Source organism: Taurulus bubalis (genome assembly GCF_910589615.1).
Source record: "Taurulus bubalis genome assembly, chromosome: 6".
Lineage (NCBI taxonomy): Eukaryota > Metazoa > Chordata > Actinopteri > Perciformes > Cottidae > Taurulus > Taurulus bubalis.
Genome location: NC_136594.1, coordinates 5,808,262 through 5,830,859, shown reverse-complemented (window position 1 = coordinate 5,830,859; position 22,598 = coordinate 5,808,262). Strand labels below are relative to the sequence as shown.

General features: G+C 42.0%; 1 protein-coding gene across 1 annotated transcript; it reads left to right on the top strand.

Moving 5' to 3' along the window:
* Window positions 1-5,854: 5,854 nt before the first annotated feature.
* On the top strand, window positions 5,855-18,693 carry LOC306738186 (axin-1-like; the record flags this gene model as incomplete). Its single annotated transcript, XM_079220012.1, is given in 14 exon segments — window positions 5,855-5,890; window positions 6,873-6,986; window positions 6,988-7,566; window positions 9,145-9,338; window positions 9,513-9,662; window positions 10,706-10,840; window positions 10,962-11,061; window positions 11,434-11,571; window positions 13,288-13,657; window positions 15,285-15,462; window positions 15,577-15,753; window positions 16,791-17,090; window positions 17,176-17,325; window positions 17,598-18,693. Coding segments are annotated over 14 exon segments (2,748 nt in total). The 3' UTR covers window positions 17,725-18,693.
* Between the last annotated feature and the right edge of the window lie 3,905 nt (window positions 18,694-22,598).

Genomic DNA, 22,598 nt, shown 5'->3' with positions numbered 1-22,598 from the left:
GTAGGATTAAGACAAAGAAAGCGGTGATAAGCTCTCAACGTCCTTCTAAGCCGTGTGACAGTGTCTACTTTTAATGAACACAAACAGACTTGAAGCATCGATATCATCAACTTCACTCTATGTCGAACATAATAAAAGGATCCACTGTACTAGATTCTCCTTGTCCTTTGTTTTGTAGCCACGCAAAAAATACTTGTCTCCAATTAATTATCTTAAAGAGCAGAGGTCCGTCCCTCTTTCAAGAGGTATATAATGAAGATTTCACTCTCCGTGAGCATCTAAATGGGTCTTTGTGCTGGGAGGCCCCCAAGAGATAAGCCTGTTTCTGACAGGCCTCCGTACAGACGCCCAAATCTGCTGTGGCAGCTGGAACAAAGGGACCCCTGAGCTGGACCAGCACACTGACAAAAAGCTCCGTCTCAGTCGTCTAAGGGGGCTGCCTCAATTTAGGAATTAATAATCCAATTTTATCTTCACTGGAAATGGTTGTTTTCATCACATACTTGACAATATTTGGAGAGTACTTCTTTTGGGGCTCTTTGTCTTTTTATTGAGACAAATAGTTGTGCAAATAGTTCAAACTAGCACGCAAGGGTCATCCGTCGCTGGATATGGATCCTTCATGTGGCATTGACATTATAATTAATCAGTACCAGCTGCAACTGATAGATAGATAGATAGATAGATAGATAGATAGATAGATAGATCTGTATATAATGTATAATCCTGCAATTTCCCCACTGCGGGACTAATAAAGGAGTATCTTATCTTATCTAATGGCAATAATGTCATTTTAATATATTTTTTGTGATATTATTCTCTGGGAATTCTATAATCAAGGTAATTAATTACATACATTAATGCAAAGATGATTTAAATGTCCAATGTGGCCAAGAAAGCCATCCTAGTCATTGATTTGCAACGTTTTCACAAAAGACACTTTGAAGTGTTTATTTGAAACAATAAGATTGATTGTGGCTGATTTTCAGCCTCCTGGTGTCGCGCTCACTGTCACTCACTTGTGGTTTACGGGCACGTTTGAATTGAAAGGAGCCGTCGTTAATGTGACACCTGTGCTTAATCCTATGACATGCAGGTCAAAGTGTCTTAATGCCGTGAGAAAGTACAATGCAACAGGAAATAATAAAAGGGTGGACGCCCCCCGGTATAAAACAATGTGGAACAATCTCTGCACAGTTTACAGTATATTGTCTTTATGGTGAATATATAAAATATCCCAACCGTAAAAAATAAATAAAGTCACAAAGATTCTGCTGCATATAGGAAAAATATACCTCAGAATTAAAAAGCTCTCGCTCAAAAGTAATGTCATAATTTAAGCTCATTAAAATATAATTAGTAAGTCCTACATTAAAACCACCTTTGGCTTAAAACTACAATGTTTTTTCTTCAGTTTATATGCATTAAATGAGATATAACGTTTTAGTTAGGGAGCTTTAGATGTGCTGATAGATTTGTTTTACTTTAGTTTGGACAGAGCCGACCTAATGCTAAGCTAAGTGTACGGTGGTATGAGTGGCATCGACCTTCTCTTTAAAAGGGGTAGTTCAGATGTTTTGAAGTGTGGTTGAATAAGGTACTTATCCACAATCTGTGTATTACCTGCAGATGTACAGACATGAGTACCAGCACCGGAGCAAAGCAGGGGGACCATGGCAGCTGCAAAACCTCTTTTAGCCGCTGAAAAGAAAGGCCTTCCTAAAATGAAATACATTTCGGTTCAATGTACGCTACATTTAGATTATTTCCCAACGGATAACTGAACTAAAAGGGAATTCTATCGACACTGTTTTTGTCAACGGGGTCCGTGGTACTGAAGAGAGCTGAGATATAAGTTTCCTTTTTAGCTCAGTTCCACGTCTGACGGAAAATATTCAGAATATAGCGTAATCTACTCAAGATATTAATCTCATACAACCCTTCAAAACAAATCTGAACCATCTCTTTAACTCTTTAAGCCAATGAGCGTACTTCAACGCGTCGCCGAGCTCTATTAGCTTCGTAGAGAGAGAGAAAGAGTGGAGCATGCGGCCAGGTGCATTAGCGGCTCCCCTGTGTGATGACCTTTCTTCAGCTAAGAGCTCAGACCTCTACTATTTCTCTCACACACATACACACACACATACATAGACGAGATTCATTATAGATTCATAAGTACCAACATGCCCCCCAACCCTTCCTCACCAAGACATCATAAAGGTCAAGTTCATCTTCCTCAGTATTCTCTCTTTGTCGCCCTCCCCTCGCTCCTCATTGTCTCTGGGGGCACTGCAGCAACCATAACAACACCAGCCTGTTGCAGCAGGAGCCTGTGCATGTGTGTGTGTGTGTGTGTGTGTGTGTGTGTTTATGTGGGTGAGTATGTGTCTGTGTTTGTTGACTATTACACAAGCCAAAGTGATATGAATACATTTCCATAATGAGGCTTGTTTAGCTCAGCATGTAAAGTCTGCTGCCAATCAAACGCACTCTATGAAAACATTTCATCGTCATTTTCTCAAACCACCGACTGCAAACAAGCCGATCTGTCTTCATCGCCGCCCGCGGAAACGCTCCCGTGAACAACGTCACACTCGGTGACTGCGGAGACAATTTAAATTGTTTTAGGCTCAAATGACAGATGGGCAATGCTGATAAAATCAAATATTTCCAACCGAAAGCCTCAATATATGCATGCAAAATCATCAATATGTGATATTTTAGGAGAACTACTGGTGCTTTTAGAAGATATTTATAATAATGTAATGTTATGATAATATAATGTGGATATGATCAAACCAATAAAGGCGACAGAACACACATTTTAAGCTTTCTTGTTATTAAAAAAGACCTAAATATGTATTCTTATTTCACCTCATTTATACTGTATTCATATTGTTGTTCTCCGATTGTACGGGTCTTCTCTGAAATGTGAAAACATATGTCTGGTGCTCCATTTGATTTGTAAATGCTGTGTTTTTTCAGATCACGATGGAGGAATTGTCCATCCAGTGGACAGAGTGGACGGGTGTCTGGACCTCACCTGAGCCGCCCGACCCTTCCTCCTCCTCCTCCTCCTCCTCCTCCTCCTCCTCCTCCTCCTCCTCCTTCTCCTCCTCCTCCTCATGGGACAGCTAGCGGCGTACAGGAGGTAAGATACTTTATTAACCTCTGCACATCATGGTTTGATTTAGAAGTCTTGAAAATGAACTCTAAAAACGTGTGCTTGGAGATTTTTTTCTATATAAAATATTGTACAGCTCAATTTTAACTTGTGAAACTAAAAAAGGTTGGATTTTTACTACTTTTGCTATGCAATATGTGTTATTATTTTAATTTTAATGCAGGACAAATAGCTATAATATATGATATAATCAAAAGCTCTAACTAAATGGACCTTTTAGCAAGATTATTTAGGTCAATTCAAAATGTTTCTTGCGTAAACATTCATATCTTAATATCAGCAAAAGTGCTCAATATGCAGGATGGCTCCTCTCAAAGTGTAATATTATCATATAATATATTTTTTGTCATGTGAATTTTGATGCTATAGTTAAGTAATGGGGAGACAATTTTAGATACGTGTGTACTACTATGTATATTAGTATAGTACTGCTGACTAAGTCATATCAAATAAACATATTTGTTGCTGTACAATATTTGCTAAATTATAAAGTATGGATGGAACAAGTACAATTCAACTGTTTCAAAAATATATACTTGACCACAGTACATTCTGTTAGGTCATAATTATCCGTTTATAACACATGTGATGAGTTATCTCTTCAGTAAATTCTGAAAAAAATTTGCATTTTAATTTTTGGGTAAGGAGTATTAAGCTATTGGTAATATTAATGTAAACTGTAGTCTAATCTCTCTCTCTCTCTCTCTCTCTCTCTCTCTCACACACACACACACACACACACACACACACACACACACACACACACACACACACACACACACACACACACACACACAAACCGGCGGCAGCCCGGTGCTCCTGACTGACTGACAGCCCGGAGGAGGCACTGACACACAGGATGCTCAGGTGGCGGCGGCCGCGCGCTGTCTCCGTCCTGCCCGTCACTCTCCAGTGGAGGTGGGCTCCGGGAGCTGCACACCTGTCCAGAGGTAAGAGAATGCCTGCTGAGTCGCCTCGTTCTATTTTGTCGGTGTTTCTCACCGAAATGTGGGTCGTCCTCAGATTTGTCTCGCATTTTAAAGTCGGCTTAGTCGCCCGGAGCAAAGTAAGATGCAAACCTACTTGGTCATGTTTCTTTCTGTGGTGCTGCTCCTGCGTCGAGTTCTGCCATTTTTTATTTTGTGCCATTTAATTTATCTTAAGAGCAACGTGTGGTACAAATAACTCCGCGTAAATCCTGTAAAATACTAATTAGAGTCTATTAGCAGGTTTGCGTTTGTATTGCAATTCACTTTGGCTTGTGAATGATGTAATGACCTATTGGTGTCGGCAGGGGCGCTGTTGGGCGCGATTTCACTACCCTGACATAGAACCGCGACAGATAGAACCGTTATTATCTATACAATGATAGTTAATGAATAATGTCAGTGATGCAAAGTAACTAAGTGTATTTGTTCAACTACTGTACTTAAGTACAGTTATGAGGTACTTTACTTCATGTATATATTGTAATCTCATGCAATGCTGTACTTCTAGTCTACGACACTTCGGAGGCATTTTTTTTCTCCACCACATTGATCTGACAACATATACATATGTGTGTGTGTGTGTGTGTGTGTGTGTGTGTGTGTGTGTGTGTGTGTGTGTGTGTCACTTAAGTACACACACACACACACACACACACACACACACACACACACACGCACACACACATATATATATACATACATATACACACATATATGTATATATATACATATATGTGTGCAGGGCTTTTACATATAATGGATTATTTTTGCATTATGGTATGGTTACTTTTACCTAAGTACATTATTTAAGTACTTCTTCCACCAATTTGCAGAACATATGGTCACAATTAATATAAAGAACTTAAATACATACCTGAGTAGGTGCTTGTTTTAGGAAAGGGCTTCAAAACTAAAGATCACTGTAGGTAGCACGTGCTGTATTCACCCAATACACTGTCAATATAATGTTACTTTAAACTCACTGCTGTGATGGACTAATTACACACATTTACTCAACTACTGTATGTACAGTTCTAAAGTTCTTGAGTATTTTAATTACATGCAATTTATTTTCATACACCTGCATTCCAGAGAAAATACTATACTTTATATATACTAACAGCTATAGTTATTAAGATTCTAAAACCCTATAATAAACATCTAAAATAAAATACTCTGTCGTACAGCAAATTAAACCCCCTTCACAGTAAATACATTTGGTCAAATTAGCTCCTCATTAACAACATAACAAATGCTGCCTACATGTTAATACATTAGTAATAATATAATATATGATAACGCAACACTGACAAAGGACATTTAGCCTGAGTAGTGAGCATTTATACTTAATAAATAAATAAATAAATACATGAATTTGGCTCATAATGGAGTCCTTGTGCATTATGGGTTTTATGAATAATTTCACTGCAGTAAATAATGGAAATACTGGTCTACGGGCCACGTGTGTCTCTTCTATCCGTTGTAGTTTTACGAACGCGCTACACGCCGCACGTCGTCGGCGCGCGCACGCACGTATTCGCTCGCGCTGTATTATTGCTCAGAAACCAGCCACCATGGGGAGTTGAAGGGGCAGTCGACGGGTCATTTTCGTTAATATTTAATACCGGAAAGCTTTCCATATGCTGCGTTTCGGGGCACACAGTTCGCGCCACTCTCCCCAATGCAGCGGATTACGGGGATCGGGCTCACAGAGACGGTAGGACGGACACTTTGTGTGGAAAACACGGGACGTTAACGTAACTAGCTTTTAGCTCGCGAGCTAAACCCTCCCCACCCCCCCACCCCCCCGAAAAACTAGCTAGCGCACCGAGCCAGCAGAGTGGAAAACGTGCCCTCGCTTTCTTGTTTTGTTTGATCTCACATCGGCCGATTTCGTCGGCGTTAATCAGTTGGTAAAGTTGCCGTTGCTTCTGCGTGAGTTTGCCCCGGCACGAGTACACTCACGAAGTACGTGTACTCGTCGGGAGTGTGTGTTTTTTCGCACGCAGGCCCGTCTTGTGTGGTTGTGGAGTTTGTTTCTGTAACGTTACCCATCCCCCACCGTCTTTTGCAGGCCAAGATGAATGAGATTCCCACTTCAAAGCACTGGCATTGGTGGTGGCACTGCTGCAAGGCTGGCTAGCTGGTCTTAGCTTGTTCACATTAGTTGGTTATTTGCTGGGGGGGGGGGGGGGGGGTAATAAAGAGTCCAGCTACACTTTTTTGTTTTTGACAACTGTGAGCGCGAGCGTTTAAAGCTAACGCTTGAACTGAGAAAAACAACTTAATGGTGAACTTCAGCTTGGACATTTACGCACAGAGCGTTAAGATAGTTTGTGTGTGTCCAGGCTGGAGAGTCTTGGCTGCAAAGTAGCTGAAGGTATAAATAACATTTACACCAAAATGACATTCCTTATTAGCATTCCACCAATATTTTCAGTTTTTAAATGTCTCTTCTCCTCGTTCTCACCCACACTTGTTTACATCCTGCTCTGTTCTATTTTCGTGTGTCTGTTCTGCTCACCATCTAATTGTGTTGCTTGATGATGCTGCTGTGTACATGTATGTGGTCTGACCCACCGAAGGGGTTGAGAGATGAGTCAGTCACCTTTTTATATCTACTTATCCGTGGTCATAATGTGTATTTCGTTAGGTGTCACCTCCCCAGCTTACGGCTTTTTCTTGTTTCCTTTTTGTAGGGTGAATTGTTTGCCAGCAAAACCATTGCCAGAGGGGAACGTCTGACCTCTCCCTTGTGCAATCAGAGACATGAGTGTTGTCAGAGAATTACACGGGATTGGGTACAGGGGCGGCGGCGGTTGTGTTGTGGCCTCTCTGAGCGGCCCTACCCACTTTACCGAGGATGCTCCGCGACCCCCGGTTCCTGGTGAGGAGGGATCTGATTTGGACTCCCCGGTCCAGTCGGCCAGCACCCGTCCGAACACCCTTTCCCAAACCCTTGGCTATACACCGTCATCCTCGTCTTCTAAAATGGGGGATCTATCAAGCTACACGCCCTCTTCGTCGTCGGCGACCCCGCGTCGCCCGGATCTGGACTTGGGGTATGAACCCGAGGGCTCGGCCTCGCCAACTCCACCTTACCTGAAGTGGGCCGAGTCGCTTCACTCTCTCCTGGACGACCAGGAAGGCATCCAGCTGTTCCGAAACTTCCTCTGCCAGGAAGGGTGCGCGGACCTCCTCGACTTCTGGTTCGCTTGCTCGGGGTTCAGGAAGACGAGCCAGGAGAAGAGGGCAAAGCTGGCCAAGGCCATCTACAGGAAGTACATTGTAGACGGAAGCGGGATTGTCTCCAGGCAGATCAAAGCAGCCACCAAGAGTTTCATCAGAGACTGTGTTGGAAAGCCGCATCCAGATCCTGCCATGTTTGAACAGGTAATTAAAACTCTGGTTGTAAATGTTCCTATTAACAGCAATGCACGTGGGTATTGTTATAGATTTATCACAGGCTGTCTCAGTTCTGTGAATCTGTCAGACTATGTGATTTGATTGGTTGTTTATGGGTGGCAGGATACAGCAAGATAATATATGACACCACAAAAGAACCACATATGATCTGACGGCAGCGCCGTCTGCATACTGGTGCTGAGAACCTTATCCTTTTTTCCCCCTCACAACTTTTCTCACATCTCCCCAGTACACAGTTGGGGGCCAAGTGTTTCTGACCTATGTCTATGAAGCCATGGGTTCCTTCCTGCAGTCAAAATGCAGTAATAGTACCGGAGTAAACGGTCCCTGGGTTCCCAAATATATGTTTTGTGGTTGCAGAAAAGTTTAGTATTTAAAAATATGCGACAAGGAAAGTTTACATCTTCAGGTCCACAGTTGTCTCTGCCAAAGCACAGATGTCCACGTTAGCTTGTGTTTTTTCGCTTTAGTAAGTAAACCACAGCAAAAGACCAAATTCCGCTGAGGTTTAGTTTCAGGTTAGTTTCTCGCTCAACCGCCCACCTGTTCACCTCTTCTGCCCCTTGATCTCTTTCATGCTTTCTGTCTTCATTGGTCTTTTTTTTTTTTTTTTTAAGTCTACTGAATGTGTTTCCAGACCGCACACCCATGGGACTTGTGAACAGAGACTCGAGTCCTGTACTGTAGTTCTTTACTGCTGATCAACTACATTTCATAGAATGAGATCAGGTCATTACCACAATGAACAAAAAATGAGTCTAGCTTGTTTTCACTGCAGCCAGCCTTTTGTCTTGCTTTTCAATTTAGCTTATTTCTTTTTTTGAAGATTCTGGGAGTCGGTTAAATGTTGTTTTAAATGTAATTTCCGTCCCTAATTAAAACTTGTACATGTACGCAGCGACTTGCATTCAAACCCGGTCAGGAGGTTATTGCAGAGATTGACCTTCATGCGGGCATAACGCACCTTTCTCTGTCGGTGTGGTTTAAGTGTAACTAGCTGGCTGTATAAATATGGGTTTACTCTGTGTCATTGTGTTGTTTAGGAGTGGGTGAGATTGTTTGCTCTAAACCCCATATAGTAATCCTCATAAAATGTGTTCACATTTGTTTTTAAAAGCTAATCAGTGTTGGAACTGTGTTTAACCTAAATCAAGAGCATAGGTGCGAGACAAAAAAGTTGAAACCTTTGGTGGACCTAAATGAGTGATAAAGCAATGTGTAAAATGAAAGTAACTTCCTTAGGTATCATTTAGTTTTGTGCAGATGCGTGACCACTAGGCCTGGGTGTCAATACTCGCTGCCTTTTTTAGGTATCGACCAAAACAACCCAGGATTACATTATAATAAAAACAAATAAAAAAAGTCCCGCCGTAATGCCGTGGAGGATGGCGTTATCAGCAGTAATCGCTATTAACTAGTCAGTGGGACACACACATATTCCATTTACATCAAATGAAGTGTCATTTTAAGGGTACTGGCATCCTAATATATATTTTTGAATGCTACTCAGCCCTAGTGACCGCTGCGTTTGTTTGTTTGTTCCAGGCCCAGACAGAGATCCAGGGCATGATGGAGGAGAACACCTACCCTTTGTTTCTGAAGTCGGATCTGTACCTGGAGTACACGCGTACAGGAGGAGAGAGCCCCAAGCCCAACCCCAGTGATCAGAGCCCTTCATCGGGGCTGGCCAAGCCTGTGCCTGGGTACCTACCCACACTCGCCGAGGATGAGGAGTGGAGGTGAGATGACGCGGAAGTAATGTCGTATATCGCACAGGATTCAAGGCCTGTCGTCTGAAAATACTTCAACGATAAATTCCACTGACTTTTCTGTGTTGCTCAGTCATTCTCATGACGTGTGAAGTAGAAGACTCTGTTTCTGATGTTTCTGATCTAATTTAATCTGATTTTCAGGTGTGGAGGAGGTGTGAGGGAGGGGGAGGAAGAGAAGGATGAGGAGGAGTGTGGAGACACACAAGCTGATAGGCTGACTCAGAGCCTGCTGATGCAGACGGCGCCGCATAGAACCTCGACCAGGAGGAGGCCAGACAGCAGAGAGTACAGGTGTGTGTGTGTGTGTGTGTGTCAAGGTTCATAAGCAAGACTATGGTGTCTTAATATTATTTCCCATCACGATGTGGGATATTTAAGTATTTTCATGTCATTTAGCCAGCATTTATAATAACATTATTTTTTTCTATACACAGTTTACCCATTTCACTTTTGTTGTGAGCCCTTGAAAACCCTTTTTACGATTCGTAATATGATTACAAATATTTAAGTACATTCCACCACAGGAAAGGTCTGTTGATTCTTTACTTAAAGGGAATGTTTCGCCAACTTTTTAATGTTGATTTCCAATCAGTATTGATGGTCGATTTGAAGCAATACATTCCTCACGACGTGCTATGTTGACCGAGAAGGATTGCAGTTGTTCTTCCTGCATCCAGTGGCGTCATTTGACCCGACCGTGACCTAGTTAGATGCAAGGAAGAACTACATGCTGCTTTTTCAGCTTTTGACTCCCAGTCTCCATCTCCGGGAAGCCCGGGGCCGTTCTCTAGATCCCATTTTAGAAACGAAGCTTCCTTGTTCTCGTCGCTTTTATTGCAAATGATCTACGTTTCAAACGGCGCAAATGGCATCGCAAAACCGGTGTGCAGAGGACGATGATATAGACATAGATGTATTCTTACATGTACAGCTCTGTTTATTTGGGTCAGTGTATACTGCCGCGGTAGTGCTGCGGAGAACTCTGCTTTCTCGGTTGATATAGCGCATGCATTTGCATAATAAAGGGTTATAGGGCTATTTTGACATGAAACAAAAAAACAGTTTTCTTCATAGAATTGAATTGTTTTCACTATGTTCTTTTAAATGATGTTAAAATGATTAGTTATCCAAATATTGAAGAGTTAGAAGCAATCGAACACGAGAAGCCTTGAGTCGAGGAAATGGTGTTTAATACACTGGAAGAAAAACCTCTGAGAGTTCACTACCCCATTGCTGCATGTTGACTCTTCCCTGGCCGCGTGTGCATGAATGTGCACCAGCGTCAACATTTGAATGTGAGCTCTCCTCATTATAATCTCCACGCTCACCCTCAGGCCCTGGAGGGAGCCGGTAAACCCGTACTACGCAAACATGGGCTACGCTCGCGCTCCAGCAACCAGCGCCAATGACAGCGAGCAGCAGAGCATGTCGAGCGACGCCGACACGCTGTCACTGCCCGACAGCAGCGTGTAAGTACAAGCAGGCGAACCCACAACCACCGCACATGTTTCTGACAACACGGGTTTACATAATTAATTAGCTGTCCAGGTCTGTGTTTAATCGTTTATCTGTGTGTGTGTGTGTGTGCAGAGATGGTAGTATTCCTCCATACAGATATCGGAAGCAGCATCGCAAAGAGATGCATGAAAGTGCCAAAGCCAATGGACGTGTGCCCCTACCTCATATACCTGTGAGTTACACAGACATCATATCTGTATTCATGTAGCGTAACGGTAACTCCACCCCCGGTGACCTAATTCAAAATATCAGCGAGGCTGTGTTTACCGATGTGGCTGTTGCGTTGTAAATTATTACTGTAGCAGACAACACATAGCGGAAGGTATGTGTGTTGTATAGATGAGATAAACAAACCGTTATGAGCTTGCACTGCTTTTTCTTTTGTGTAATTTAGTGTGTTGTTATTACTGCTTTTCCTGCCTAAAGTTGTTCATCATCTACACGTTAATTTACTAAAACGGCATCTACATTTAATCTGTAGACGTGTTCAGCTGTGTGTTAATTTGCAGCATTTAATTTTTTTGGTGTTTGTGTCTATATACAGCGCACGTACCGAATGCCAAAGGACATCCACGTTGAGCCGGAGAGGTTTGCAGCGGAGCTCATCAGCAGGCTGGAGACGGTTCTCCGAGAGAGAGAGGCTCAGGAAAGACTCGAGGAGAGGCTGAAGAGAGTTAGACTGGTGAGTGTATTACTGTGTTGGGTGTGTGTTTGCTCGCGTGCTCCTCGTGATATGATGCAATTTGGTCACTGAGTTGAGCTGTAATACATCCCAGTTCTTTACACAATGGTGATGTTGTTGTTTCCTCAGTATTACTTGAATGTTGAGGGAAAACCTTTTTTATTTTTAATGAGAAACTGTGGTCGTCGTCTCAAAGGAGAGAGAGCTCGCTGTTTCAGAACTTAACTATGGCCAGGATGCACACTTTCGTGTCTTCGATGGTGTGTTTTCACATTATAGATGATGATCTAAGACGGGCGTATTGAAAAAGCAGGAACCACTAGCATGTGATTTAAAAAAAATATATATATATATATATATATATACGTATATTTTTCACTCCCTCCTCCAAAAGTCCAAGATGAGGCAGAAGCTCAGAGGCGACTTTCTTACAGTGAAAATTCAGATTTGGCTGATTTTGACAGCCATCATTTCAAATCATATTTTTGACTTTATTCATGTTGAGCAGGCATAACTATGTTTACATGCACACTACTGTTCCACTATTATTCAGAATATGCTAATATTGCGAATTCGATATGGGTGGTGATGTAAACAGCATATTCCGAGTTTGACCTTATTCTTAATAATGCAGCATTTTCCAGCTAAGACATGTGGGACATGCAGACATTATTCAAGTTTCAGGATTATTCTTTGTATTCTGAATCTGTCGCTTGCCCCCTTTTTTTTTTTTTGCTTCGTGCGTTGTACACAAGCCATCTGTTTTCAAAGCTTTTGCTTTAAGTCTGGCAAAACTTGCAGAATGGTGACAATGAAGGTACGATAAAGGAGCAACATGAGGGAGGGAACATTTACATGTATTTGAATATGCACGGCTGCATTTGAATGTGAATATTGGTATTCATTATCCATGTAAACGGCTTAGTAGGGATGTTGTCTTTTTCAGAATTACAGCAAATATTTAGTGCATCTAATCAAGTTCTTTTAAAGTCTACTAAACCAAACCGTCCTCTGCTGTTGTGCTTCTGGTTATTTGTCTAAACACACTTGGATTACCGTTCCGTCATCACCTTTGCACACGGTGTCACTTTACAACAAGCTGTATGCACTGAGAACGAGCGCTTAACAGGCCCAAGGATCCTCCACTCATCAGCTTTAAGTGCAACAGTCTTTCTGCGTATAGCCGAAGCATTAATTCTGTCAAAATGATATCTTTTTTTGTATGTTTTTCCTGCCATGGGAGGAATAAAACGCAGGAACAATTTGTATTTCAGTCGAAATACCATTTAGTTATCGGTACTTGGCCTGTTCAGCCAGATTTAACCATTTAACAGGCTGTTAAACTGTTCAAATCTCTATTTTTTTATAAGAAATAACCAAATAATTGTTGCATTATTTGTCTGAAATGTACTTGAACATAATCAGTCCTAAGTCTTTGTGCATATCAGAATCAGAACCATTTATTGCCACGTATGTTTTCACAGACAAGGAATTTGTCACTGTGGGCGGTGCATAACATAACAATAAACAGAGTGCAAGAAATAGGAGCATATTTAAATTTACAATAGAATATAAAATTAAAATAAAGTGCACAGATAACAGTACTTTAAAGTGAAATGTGTATTTAAATACGAGGTATTAAGAAACGTGCTTTATACGATGTGCATCTCCAGTTATAGACTGCATATGAACACATTTGCCTCCTTCTGCCAACAGGAAGAAGAAGGCGACGATGCCGACGTCTCCGTGACGACCTCCATGTCCTCTCACAGCGTGCCGCTCCCCCTCCCCTCGTCGTTTCCGCCTCTCTACGGCGCCCGCTACTCGGAGACCACGGCCAACACGGCGGTCGCCACTTACGGCGGCCTGGTCGCCATGGAGGACTCCCAAGACGACGACCCGGAGTCCATCTTGGACGAGCACGTGCAGCGCGTGATGAAAACGCCGGGCTGCCAGTCGCCGGGGGCAACCAACAGCACCTTAGGAGGAGGGGGTCGACACAGTCCTCCCAAAGCGTCGCGTTCGCCCGACGGGGGGATCTGCCCTCCAGGGAGGGGTCACAGTCTGCCTCCTGCTGGGGTCAAAGGTGAGACTTCTGTTCTCAGCGTGCACGCGTGCCTCCCGACTGTACATATTTTTCCTCTTACCGAAACTTATTCGTCAATCTCGATTGTTTTGCTCGGCATTCTCAGCCGAGCTTTAACGTTAGCTAGCTCAACGGTGCTAGGTGAGCTAGCAGTAGCAACACAAGCCGAGTGGCATCTAGTTCCATCTTATTCAAGCCAAGGGCAGGCACCTCTACGGTCGATATCTTTAAGACTCGGCAACTCCCACCAGAAATATCTTGATTGATAAATAGCTCTACAGGTATGAGAAGAAATATGCAATTTTTGATTTTGGGGTGAACTCTTGATGCCAGATGAAAGCACATCGTCTCCTGTGCCTTTTTTTTTTTTTTTTTTTTTTTTTTTTTTTTTTTTTTTTAATTTTCCAACTTTCCAGTCCTGCCTGTGGCACTTAGTCCAAACCCATTGGTTCCTACTGAAGACGTAAATCTTATCAGACCAGTCACTGATATATCGTTGTTGTTTTTTTTTTTTTTTCAAAAGCTCAATCATTTCCTTAAGCGATGTTTTTTTGCAAACGGTACTCAAACTTGAGGAAGATGGTGCTTGTTGGGGGTTGCTTTCAGTGGCGGATGAATACGCATGTGTTGCTCTAGTGAATGTTTACAACAATCCCATGTAAACATTCACTAGGGCAACACATGCGTATTCTATGAATTACATTTATAGATTGTTACCAGCCTTGTCAAGTAGGGTTCAATGTTAGTGTTTCTTTTAACTTGAACTCTTTTAACTTGCCCTACCCTCCCCTAAACAAATTGTCTTAGTTATTAGAAGTAATGATATAATAACAAGGACCAACGTTCATTATCATGTTTTATCTTTATTTAAGTAAATGAATCTGGGATTTCTGCCAGCCTAATTTGACTTGCCTTCGAGGAATTATTTTAGATGTTTTATTTAAACAAAAACTTGTTATACAAGTAGCAAACTCCTTCAAGGAATAACTCGTAGGGTGTGTTCAACATTAGCAACATTAGGGAGAGCGAGAGTGTGTGACAGGGTATATGACAGTAATAAGTAATAACGTTATAGCTGTGGGAAAACATTTTTCACTTGGCCAAACAACTATTCTGGCAAAACCCCTGTCCCAACTCTTTACCCGATGCCATTTTCTGTGCCAGATCGGTACTTAAGACTCGACAGAGATGAGAAGGAATCGAGATGGCTCCCTCCTGAGCTACTTCATCATCAGCTACGCCAAAAACATTGTGTTTAATGCTTTTATTCAGCTGCTAGATGCAAGCTTTACTTGCCCAACATGGCATTTCACTTCCCCCAGGCAAGCAGGCAATCATTTTACGTAAAGAAGAAGCTCTCGACAAGCCACAGTTCTGCCTATTCAAATATATTATGAAAACCATTCCCTGGTGAGCCGATGCTGGGAAGTTTGGCTCACTGGGTGTTTAATCATGTGCAATAACACCTACAAAAAGAGTCACGATTTTTGTACTCGATTATGCTTCAAAAGGCAGTTTGCAGATGCATTTTACCCCTTCAAACGCAGATGTCAAACGTGTTTAGGCGTGCGATGTATTAAAGAGAGGCTAGCATGTTACCAATAACTGTCTGTGATGTGTGTCTCAGGTATGCATCACCACAAGCAGCCGTATCACCACAGAGGAAGAGAAGGGCAGGAGGAGGCGGGCTCTAGGTCTCAGGCCAACCTCATGTGGAACGGAGACCCGGCCAGCCAGTACGCAGGGAGAAGTCGTAACTACGCCGACGGGGCCGGAGCCAGCACCCTGGAGGGCATGGGCTACAGGTACGCCGGCGGGGGCGAATGTGCCGCCATTGGTTCGGCGTTCCAGCAAAACAGCATGTGCCGTTTTTTCATTCGGATGACCTCAACTGTATGTGTCTCCTGTTCGTTCTGCAGTAGTAAAGGCAGCACCCTCTCACGGCGAGGTTGCAAGAAGACGCCGGAGACGTCAGGCAAAGGGGACGAGAGCGGGCGCGGCATGGAGGGCCAGGTACCGCTGGAGGATCTGGAGAGGAACCAGAAGATCCTGCAGTGGATGATGGAAGGAGACCGACAAAGGAAGACCTCACATGGGTGAGTCATGTTTTGCGTCATGATTAATATAAAAATGTAGTTCCTCATTATTAAAACGCATCAAATCATGTTTGTATGATTTATTTTCGAGGTTATGAGGATTTCCCAGTTAAAATGTGATGTGCCAGGATGTCCAACTGCTTGTATCGGGCTAAAGGAAGCGGGAAACATACAGGACAAAGGAGGCGTCACTAGATATCCTGACAAAAAAATGTACATCAACAGATTGATAACAAATTTTGCCGGTAGAAACAAACTGTAAATGCAACACTTTGGTAGCGAGAACACAGTTGTTAGCAGACGGTTTCCTATTTGCACATCAAGCAGACAGAGTCGTGTTTGTGTCCATCTGATGAATACAAGTCAAGTATTTACTCTCCTTTTAGCTTGTTTTTCCATATCTGGCTCTTTAGCTGCTAAATGCGTCACTGCTTTCACCAGCTGGACTCTAAGTTTGTCTCTCTGCCGTCCCGTGTTGGACAGGTAGTGGATCGTTTTTCTTTTTTAAAGAGCTTCTTTGCTGAAAAAAAAGCCTCTTTGCTCTTGAGAGTAAAAACCAAAACGGTAACATTACAGACTGGAAAACTAGAACAATGAGCATGAGAGGAGCTATATGCTGTGTCGAGCTGAGGGGATGTTACATTGGGTTCACTTTGAGTCCCCAGTTACGTTGATGCAAAGTCCTTCGATCCATTGTTAGTGTAAACATATTGATTAAAACTGCTTTAACATAACATTTAAATGAGAATCTGTTTTATATTTCTATAAGGCCCTGCTATGCATACACACTTTAAAATGTAGCTGCCAAAACACAGATTTTAGCACTATCTCATCATAGAGGAGATGAACACAAACCACCACCACGGATGTTCCCTCACAACGCAGGATTGTCCTATAAAAGTCTGATTAATCCAGCTACAAAACAAATTGTTTGTAGAGCTGTAAATTGGCTTCAGTCTCGACGAGGCGGCGCTCTCTTCTGTATATATTTGTAGTCCTTTGATTCATCCTGCCTCCTCCTCTCGTTGCGTGTCCAGCGGCAGCACCAGTAGCTCGAGGAGGTCGGGGCCCAGCAGCGAGTCGCCGCGCCCGACGTCGGTGGAGCGCCCCGGAGCCGTGCACCCATGGGTGTCTGCCCAGCTGCGTAACAACCCCTCCACGGTGTCCCCTACCATCCCCGGCTCAACGTCCACCCAGGTCCAGCCCTCGCACCCTTTCATCCAGGACCCGGCCATGCCGCCCAACCCGGCTCCCAACCCCCTCACCCAGCTGGAGGAGGCTAGGAGGAGGCTGGAGGAGGAGAGGAGGAGGAACGCACTACAGCAGGCCAAGCAGAGGTGGGCGGCGAGATGCTTGTATCGGCCTTGCCCCAAAATGTATTTTCATTTGAGTGTTTTAACACCGGCTCTTGCTCTCTTTCAGGCACAAGTCTGGTAAGCGCCAATTGTGTGAGAACATGACGGTCGCTTACTACTTCTGTGGAGAGCCAATCCCGTACCGAACATCCGTCAAAGGCCGAGTGGTGACTTTGGGCCAGTTCAAGGAGCTGCTTACCAAAAAGGGCCATTACAGGTGAGAACATGCATCTGTGCTATCTGCACTATTTTGACTACTGTCTTTTTTTTATATTTATTTATCTTGTTTTCTGCATTTTGTGTATAAGTACGAAGAGCAAAGTGAGTCAAATTCCATGTATGTGTAAACTTACACGGCCATTAAAGCTGATTCTGTTGTCATTTATATTACAGTGTGGGAATGTCACATTCATTGAATTAGACATTTTTGTCGTCTTTTTTTGGTTTTGCAAATAATCCAGCATGTCTGTTTTCTGTGTCTGTGTGTAGGTTCTACTTTAAGAAAGTGAGCGACGAGTTTGACTGCGGCGTGGTGTTCGAGGAGGTTCGCGACGATGACGCCATCCTGCCCATCTTCGAGGAGAAGATCATCGGGAAGGTGGAGAAGGTTGACTGAAAATTTGGGAACAGGAAGATGACTCAGAATTTGAGGGGGAAGAAGAAGAAGAAGAAAAAAATGATCATTTGGAAGAAAGAAAAAAGAGGAGCTAGGAAGAGAACATTGGGGTTGTGATTAGAAAAATCAGTTGTGAGGAGAAGAAGAAGAAGAAGAAAAAAACGAGTGAAAGAAAGTAGAAAGATGGAAGGAGCCATGTGTGACAGAAGGGAGATTGCGCTGCCTGGTAGAAGCCAGAGTGTAAAGGAGGTGGTTATTTCTATGGACTATCTGGACGTCGGCGTCATGCCTGGATCGAACCCTCGTGAAAGCGAAGAAGCTCGGCCGTGAGAAATATGGAAAAAGGAAATAAGGAAAGGAACATAAATTATTTCACCTGTCTTGTCTCCACTGGGGATATTCGAGGAGCGCTGATAAAAAATAAAAAAAATCTAATGTCTGACCAGTCTTCCACTTCCACTGCGATGGGTGGAAAAAAGGGGGGTTTAAGGGGGACTGCTGGAAGGAGAGGATAAAGTAGTCTTCCGCTTCTGCCTGTCCTCCGCAGACCATTACGATGCTGCTACATTACCACGGAAACTATTCAATCGGTGCTCTGGGACAGCTCAAGAAAGCAGCGTTGGTTCCATTTCGGGAGCCTCGCTCGCCTTTTTTGCCGTCTCTGTTCGTCATCAGCTGGTGACGAGGGGAGAGGACAGAGGATTTCGGGGGAGTGGAACTTTTAGCCTGCTTCTCCTCTCGTTTGACTTCACGGCCTCAAAACGGAACCGAAACGTTCTCGCCCTTGATTCCTAGATGTCATGTCGTGATCTCTCACATCCACATGTTCAGACAACAGTTCTCTACATAACTTGTTTACCAAAGCTACATATTTTTGATAAGACAAGTATCCTAGCTACTTGTTTCATTTTATTTGAATTGTGTATGTACAAGGCAGGTACTATTACTTATTAATGCAGCCGTATTTCGTTATATCTCAACTTAATGTTGTATTATTGTGTATGTTTTGAAGCTAGTTCATTAGTGATTTCAGGGCAGCCATTTTGTTTGTTTTTCCATCTCTATAATACATCCCTGCACCTCACTTTCTGTACTGTTAACATGCGAGTGTGTAGTTCTGTTTTCCTGCGCGATGCATTTTTTTTTTCTTTCTCACCCGCACAAATTCTCATGAAATAGAGCAGCGCACGCTTAGCGTGTGCCACCATCGACCACAGTATCTGTTGTGTTTTTTTTTTTTTTAACCAGTCACACTGTCACCTCCATCTTCGTCGTGTTTTGCTCCTGCTCCACTGTGTATGTAACTCTGTACTCAGTCGAGGTGCCTGCCTGCCCGGCCAATGCCGTTACGATCTAGAATGCTTATTCTGAAGCGTGTTGGCGAGTGTGAAAGCCCGCGTCATGTCCGCCTGAACTCAGCCAAAGAGCATACCGTGCGTCCCGTATGCCTTCATGCGTGTTTCTGTCTGTGCAGTCCCAAGTCCACGAGCATCAAATTGTATTCTTTACTCACGAGCAGACGGGGGGAGAATCTTCCCCCTCTTGCAGATTCCCAAACGTCAGACAAGTCGAGTTCAACATCTGCGGCTCATCTTGAAAGAACCGTTTGCCGAGAGTTGTGAGAAAATGAATCGGCACTTTCAGGCTGCAGTTGGTTAGCTTAGCTTAGCATAAAGTCTGGGGAAGGGTTAAAGGGCAAATTGCTAGCGTGGCTTTTGTACGGATTATTCAAATTAGAGTTGCAACGACTGATTAATTTTATTAGTGATTAATCTGCACATTAATTTCGCGATTTTTTTGGTTGAAAAATACAATTTGTATTTTATTTTGTCCGACCAGCGGTTCAAAACATACATTTAAGCGGTTTACTATCACATAGGATGAAATAAAAGAGCAAATCTGCACAATTCAGAACCTTTTTTTCTGCCAATTACTTGATCAATTCTCATCTGTAAATCAAACTGACCATAACACGTGGACGAGTTGAGCCTTTAAAGATGCTCGTCGGCGGGTTTTAGTTCTGTCGTTTTGGACGGCGCCAGGCTAACCGTTTCCGGTCTTTATGCTAAGCTAACCCTAGCCGGCTGTCGAGTGTAGCTTCATATCGAACACGCAGACATGAGAACGGTATCCGCGTGACGCTCGGCAAAAAAAATAAAGAAGAAATGAGCGTATTTCCCCCTGAATGTCAAAACTATTCCTTCAAACCTCTCGCGACAGCACAGAACTGCAGTCGAGAACGTCGCAAAGCACCGCGCAGAGAGTGCACTTATCACACACCAGCTAAGTAAGCTGAATGTAATTTGACTTTTTATTTTAAACTTTTACCCGCTATGTCCTCAAAGGAACCCCCCCCCCCCCCCCTTCTTTGGTCCTGTAATCATGTCGAGTCTTCAGTATTGATCTCCCGGCTGCGTGTTTTGTGTTATCTATGCTGGTAGTTCATTGAATGTGTTCATCAGACAACGAGGTCCTACTGTACGTCTTGCAGGAATGTCAAATACAATTTGTCCCGGGTTTCGGCCCCGGTAAGGGAAACATAGGATCTGGGAAAAAAAACAAAAAAACATATTTGTCCTCACTTCAACCCATTATGCCTTCAATATGAAATTTAAAATTTAGATATGTATTTGTTTATTAAAAAAAAAAGTGTAATTTTAATAATCACCAAGCATGTTCTTTATAAGGAATGTTCTCCTGATGAGTTGAATTATCTATTTTGTTTTAATGTTTATGTGCGAACTGCTACGGCCCCTCTGATATATTTTATCCGTTGTTAGAACGCCCAGGGACAGTTGAATGACGACATTTGTTAAAGAGTTGTTTCTTGTGATTATGATTCGATGGACAAAACGAACAACTGCGTCTGTTGTGTTGTCAGTTTGTGTGAAACACAGTGCCTTTATCATGTTATCTTTTTTCGAAAATATCTTTATTGAACCAATCCATGCTTTTATTGTTAAAAGTTTTTATTTCCAGTCAGTCCCGTTGTATTATTAGCTGCAGTCAATGCTTGCCCACTTCTGTTCTGATAGATCCTCTGCTGTAAATATGTACATTATCATTTCATATATGTCTTCAGACCCGCACCACATGTCCATGGTGTTTCTGTTTTTCGAAGGTAAACGCCAAGATGTCACTGTGCTGGTTCCACTTGTACATTTCTTTTAAAAAAGGTACTTCATAATAAAGATGTTAAATAAATCATGCATCTCCTTTTTATCGGTGTTCACTTAATTTCCCTCGTTCGCATACTTTACTTAAGACGTATAAGATCTGCCTAAATTAAGACGGTGGCATTTTAAATACCAGCCAAAATTCAGCCATCATTTGTTTTATTTACGTTTGTACTTTTCATGTGACATATCAAACATGTCTTCAATTGAGAGCGCCCATTTCTTTACTGTGCCGCTGAAGGAGGAAGTATTTTCAACCAATCTATAAATACTCAAGAACTGCGTTTAAGTACAGTTGTGAGGTTCTTGTACAGAAGTATTTCTATGCTGCTACATTCTACTTCACGACAACTCAGACAGATGTTGATGTTTTTTTTTACTATACTTCATTAAATTGACAGCAGTCACTTTGCAGATAAAGATTTATTAAAACCAACATGATCGGTTCATACAATTTGATAACCCATATTTAAACAATGCATTTAAAGTCCTTAAAATTGGCTTTAAATTGACAAGCATTTACATGTTGATTCCTTTGTTATGAAATTAGTTATTTCACTTTTGATACTTCCAATATATTTTGTGGTTGACATTGCTGTTCTTTTCAAGTAAGTAATTTGAAGGCAGGACTTTGAATGTAATCTAACATCATTAAAAGCTTTGGAAAATTCAAATAAGTGGCTCTTGAGTTGAGATTTTATCTAATTAATATATTTTATTTTTCAATAAACTCTCAGGTTTGACTGATGTTTTGTAATTTTATGAAAAGATGTAACCTTTTTATACAATTACATATATTACAATACATATTTAAACATTAACCAACTAATATTGATGTCATAGGACATTTTACTGTAATTACAAAATAAGATAATTATTAAAATAGTACTCTTATTGTGTACTGGCAGTACAATTATTCAAATAAGAGCACACAGAAATACTCCATTACAAGTAAAGGTCCTGCATTCAACATTTTAATTTAGTAAAATTATAGAAACTAGCAACAAAATGTACTTAAATTATGAAGGCAACTTTAATGTTATTAATATATATGTTATTTTAACTATTAACTAGTTCATATACTGTTGAATTGTTTAATCTATAATAATGCATCATATTGTATTACCTAATCGTATAATTTTTAAGTAAAACTTTCTACCACTGTGCTCAGAATTTCAAGTAGACACTGGAGAAGTTAACAAAGTTAAAGTAGTTACTGGGTAACATACATTTTCAGCTGCAGTTGTACAGTGAAAGCAATATTTTAAAAATAAAATGTGTGTGACCATATTAATCTTCCGTGCCTGTTCAAAACCATAAAATAATGCGTCCGTGGTAGACAAACAGAAAGCTGTACTTCGGCTCCACCTTGTGGCTTCTATTTTTTTTTTCTTATAAAAACGTAACTTCAACGTCAGTTCAAAGTTTACGTATGACGTCAACGCGTACACAGTGACGCACTAGACGAAGAACGTAGGTTAGTTGGAGGCATTTTTGTAAACAAGTTTGTATTAATATACAAAATTAATAAAAGTAACACAGTCAGCTGACCCGAAAGAACTTTAGCACGCGAATAATCTTTATTTTTTATTTTTTATTTGTATTTACACCCGGGGAATTGATGAACCCGAAACTAACCTAGCACACAAGCTGCTAGCTAGCTATTGTTGAGCTAGCTAGCAGGTTAGCTTACATACT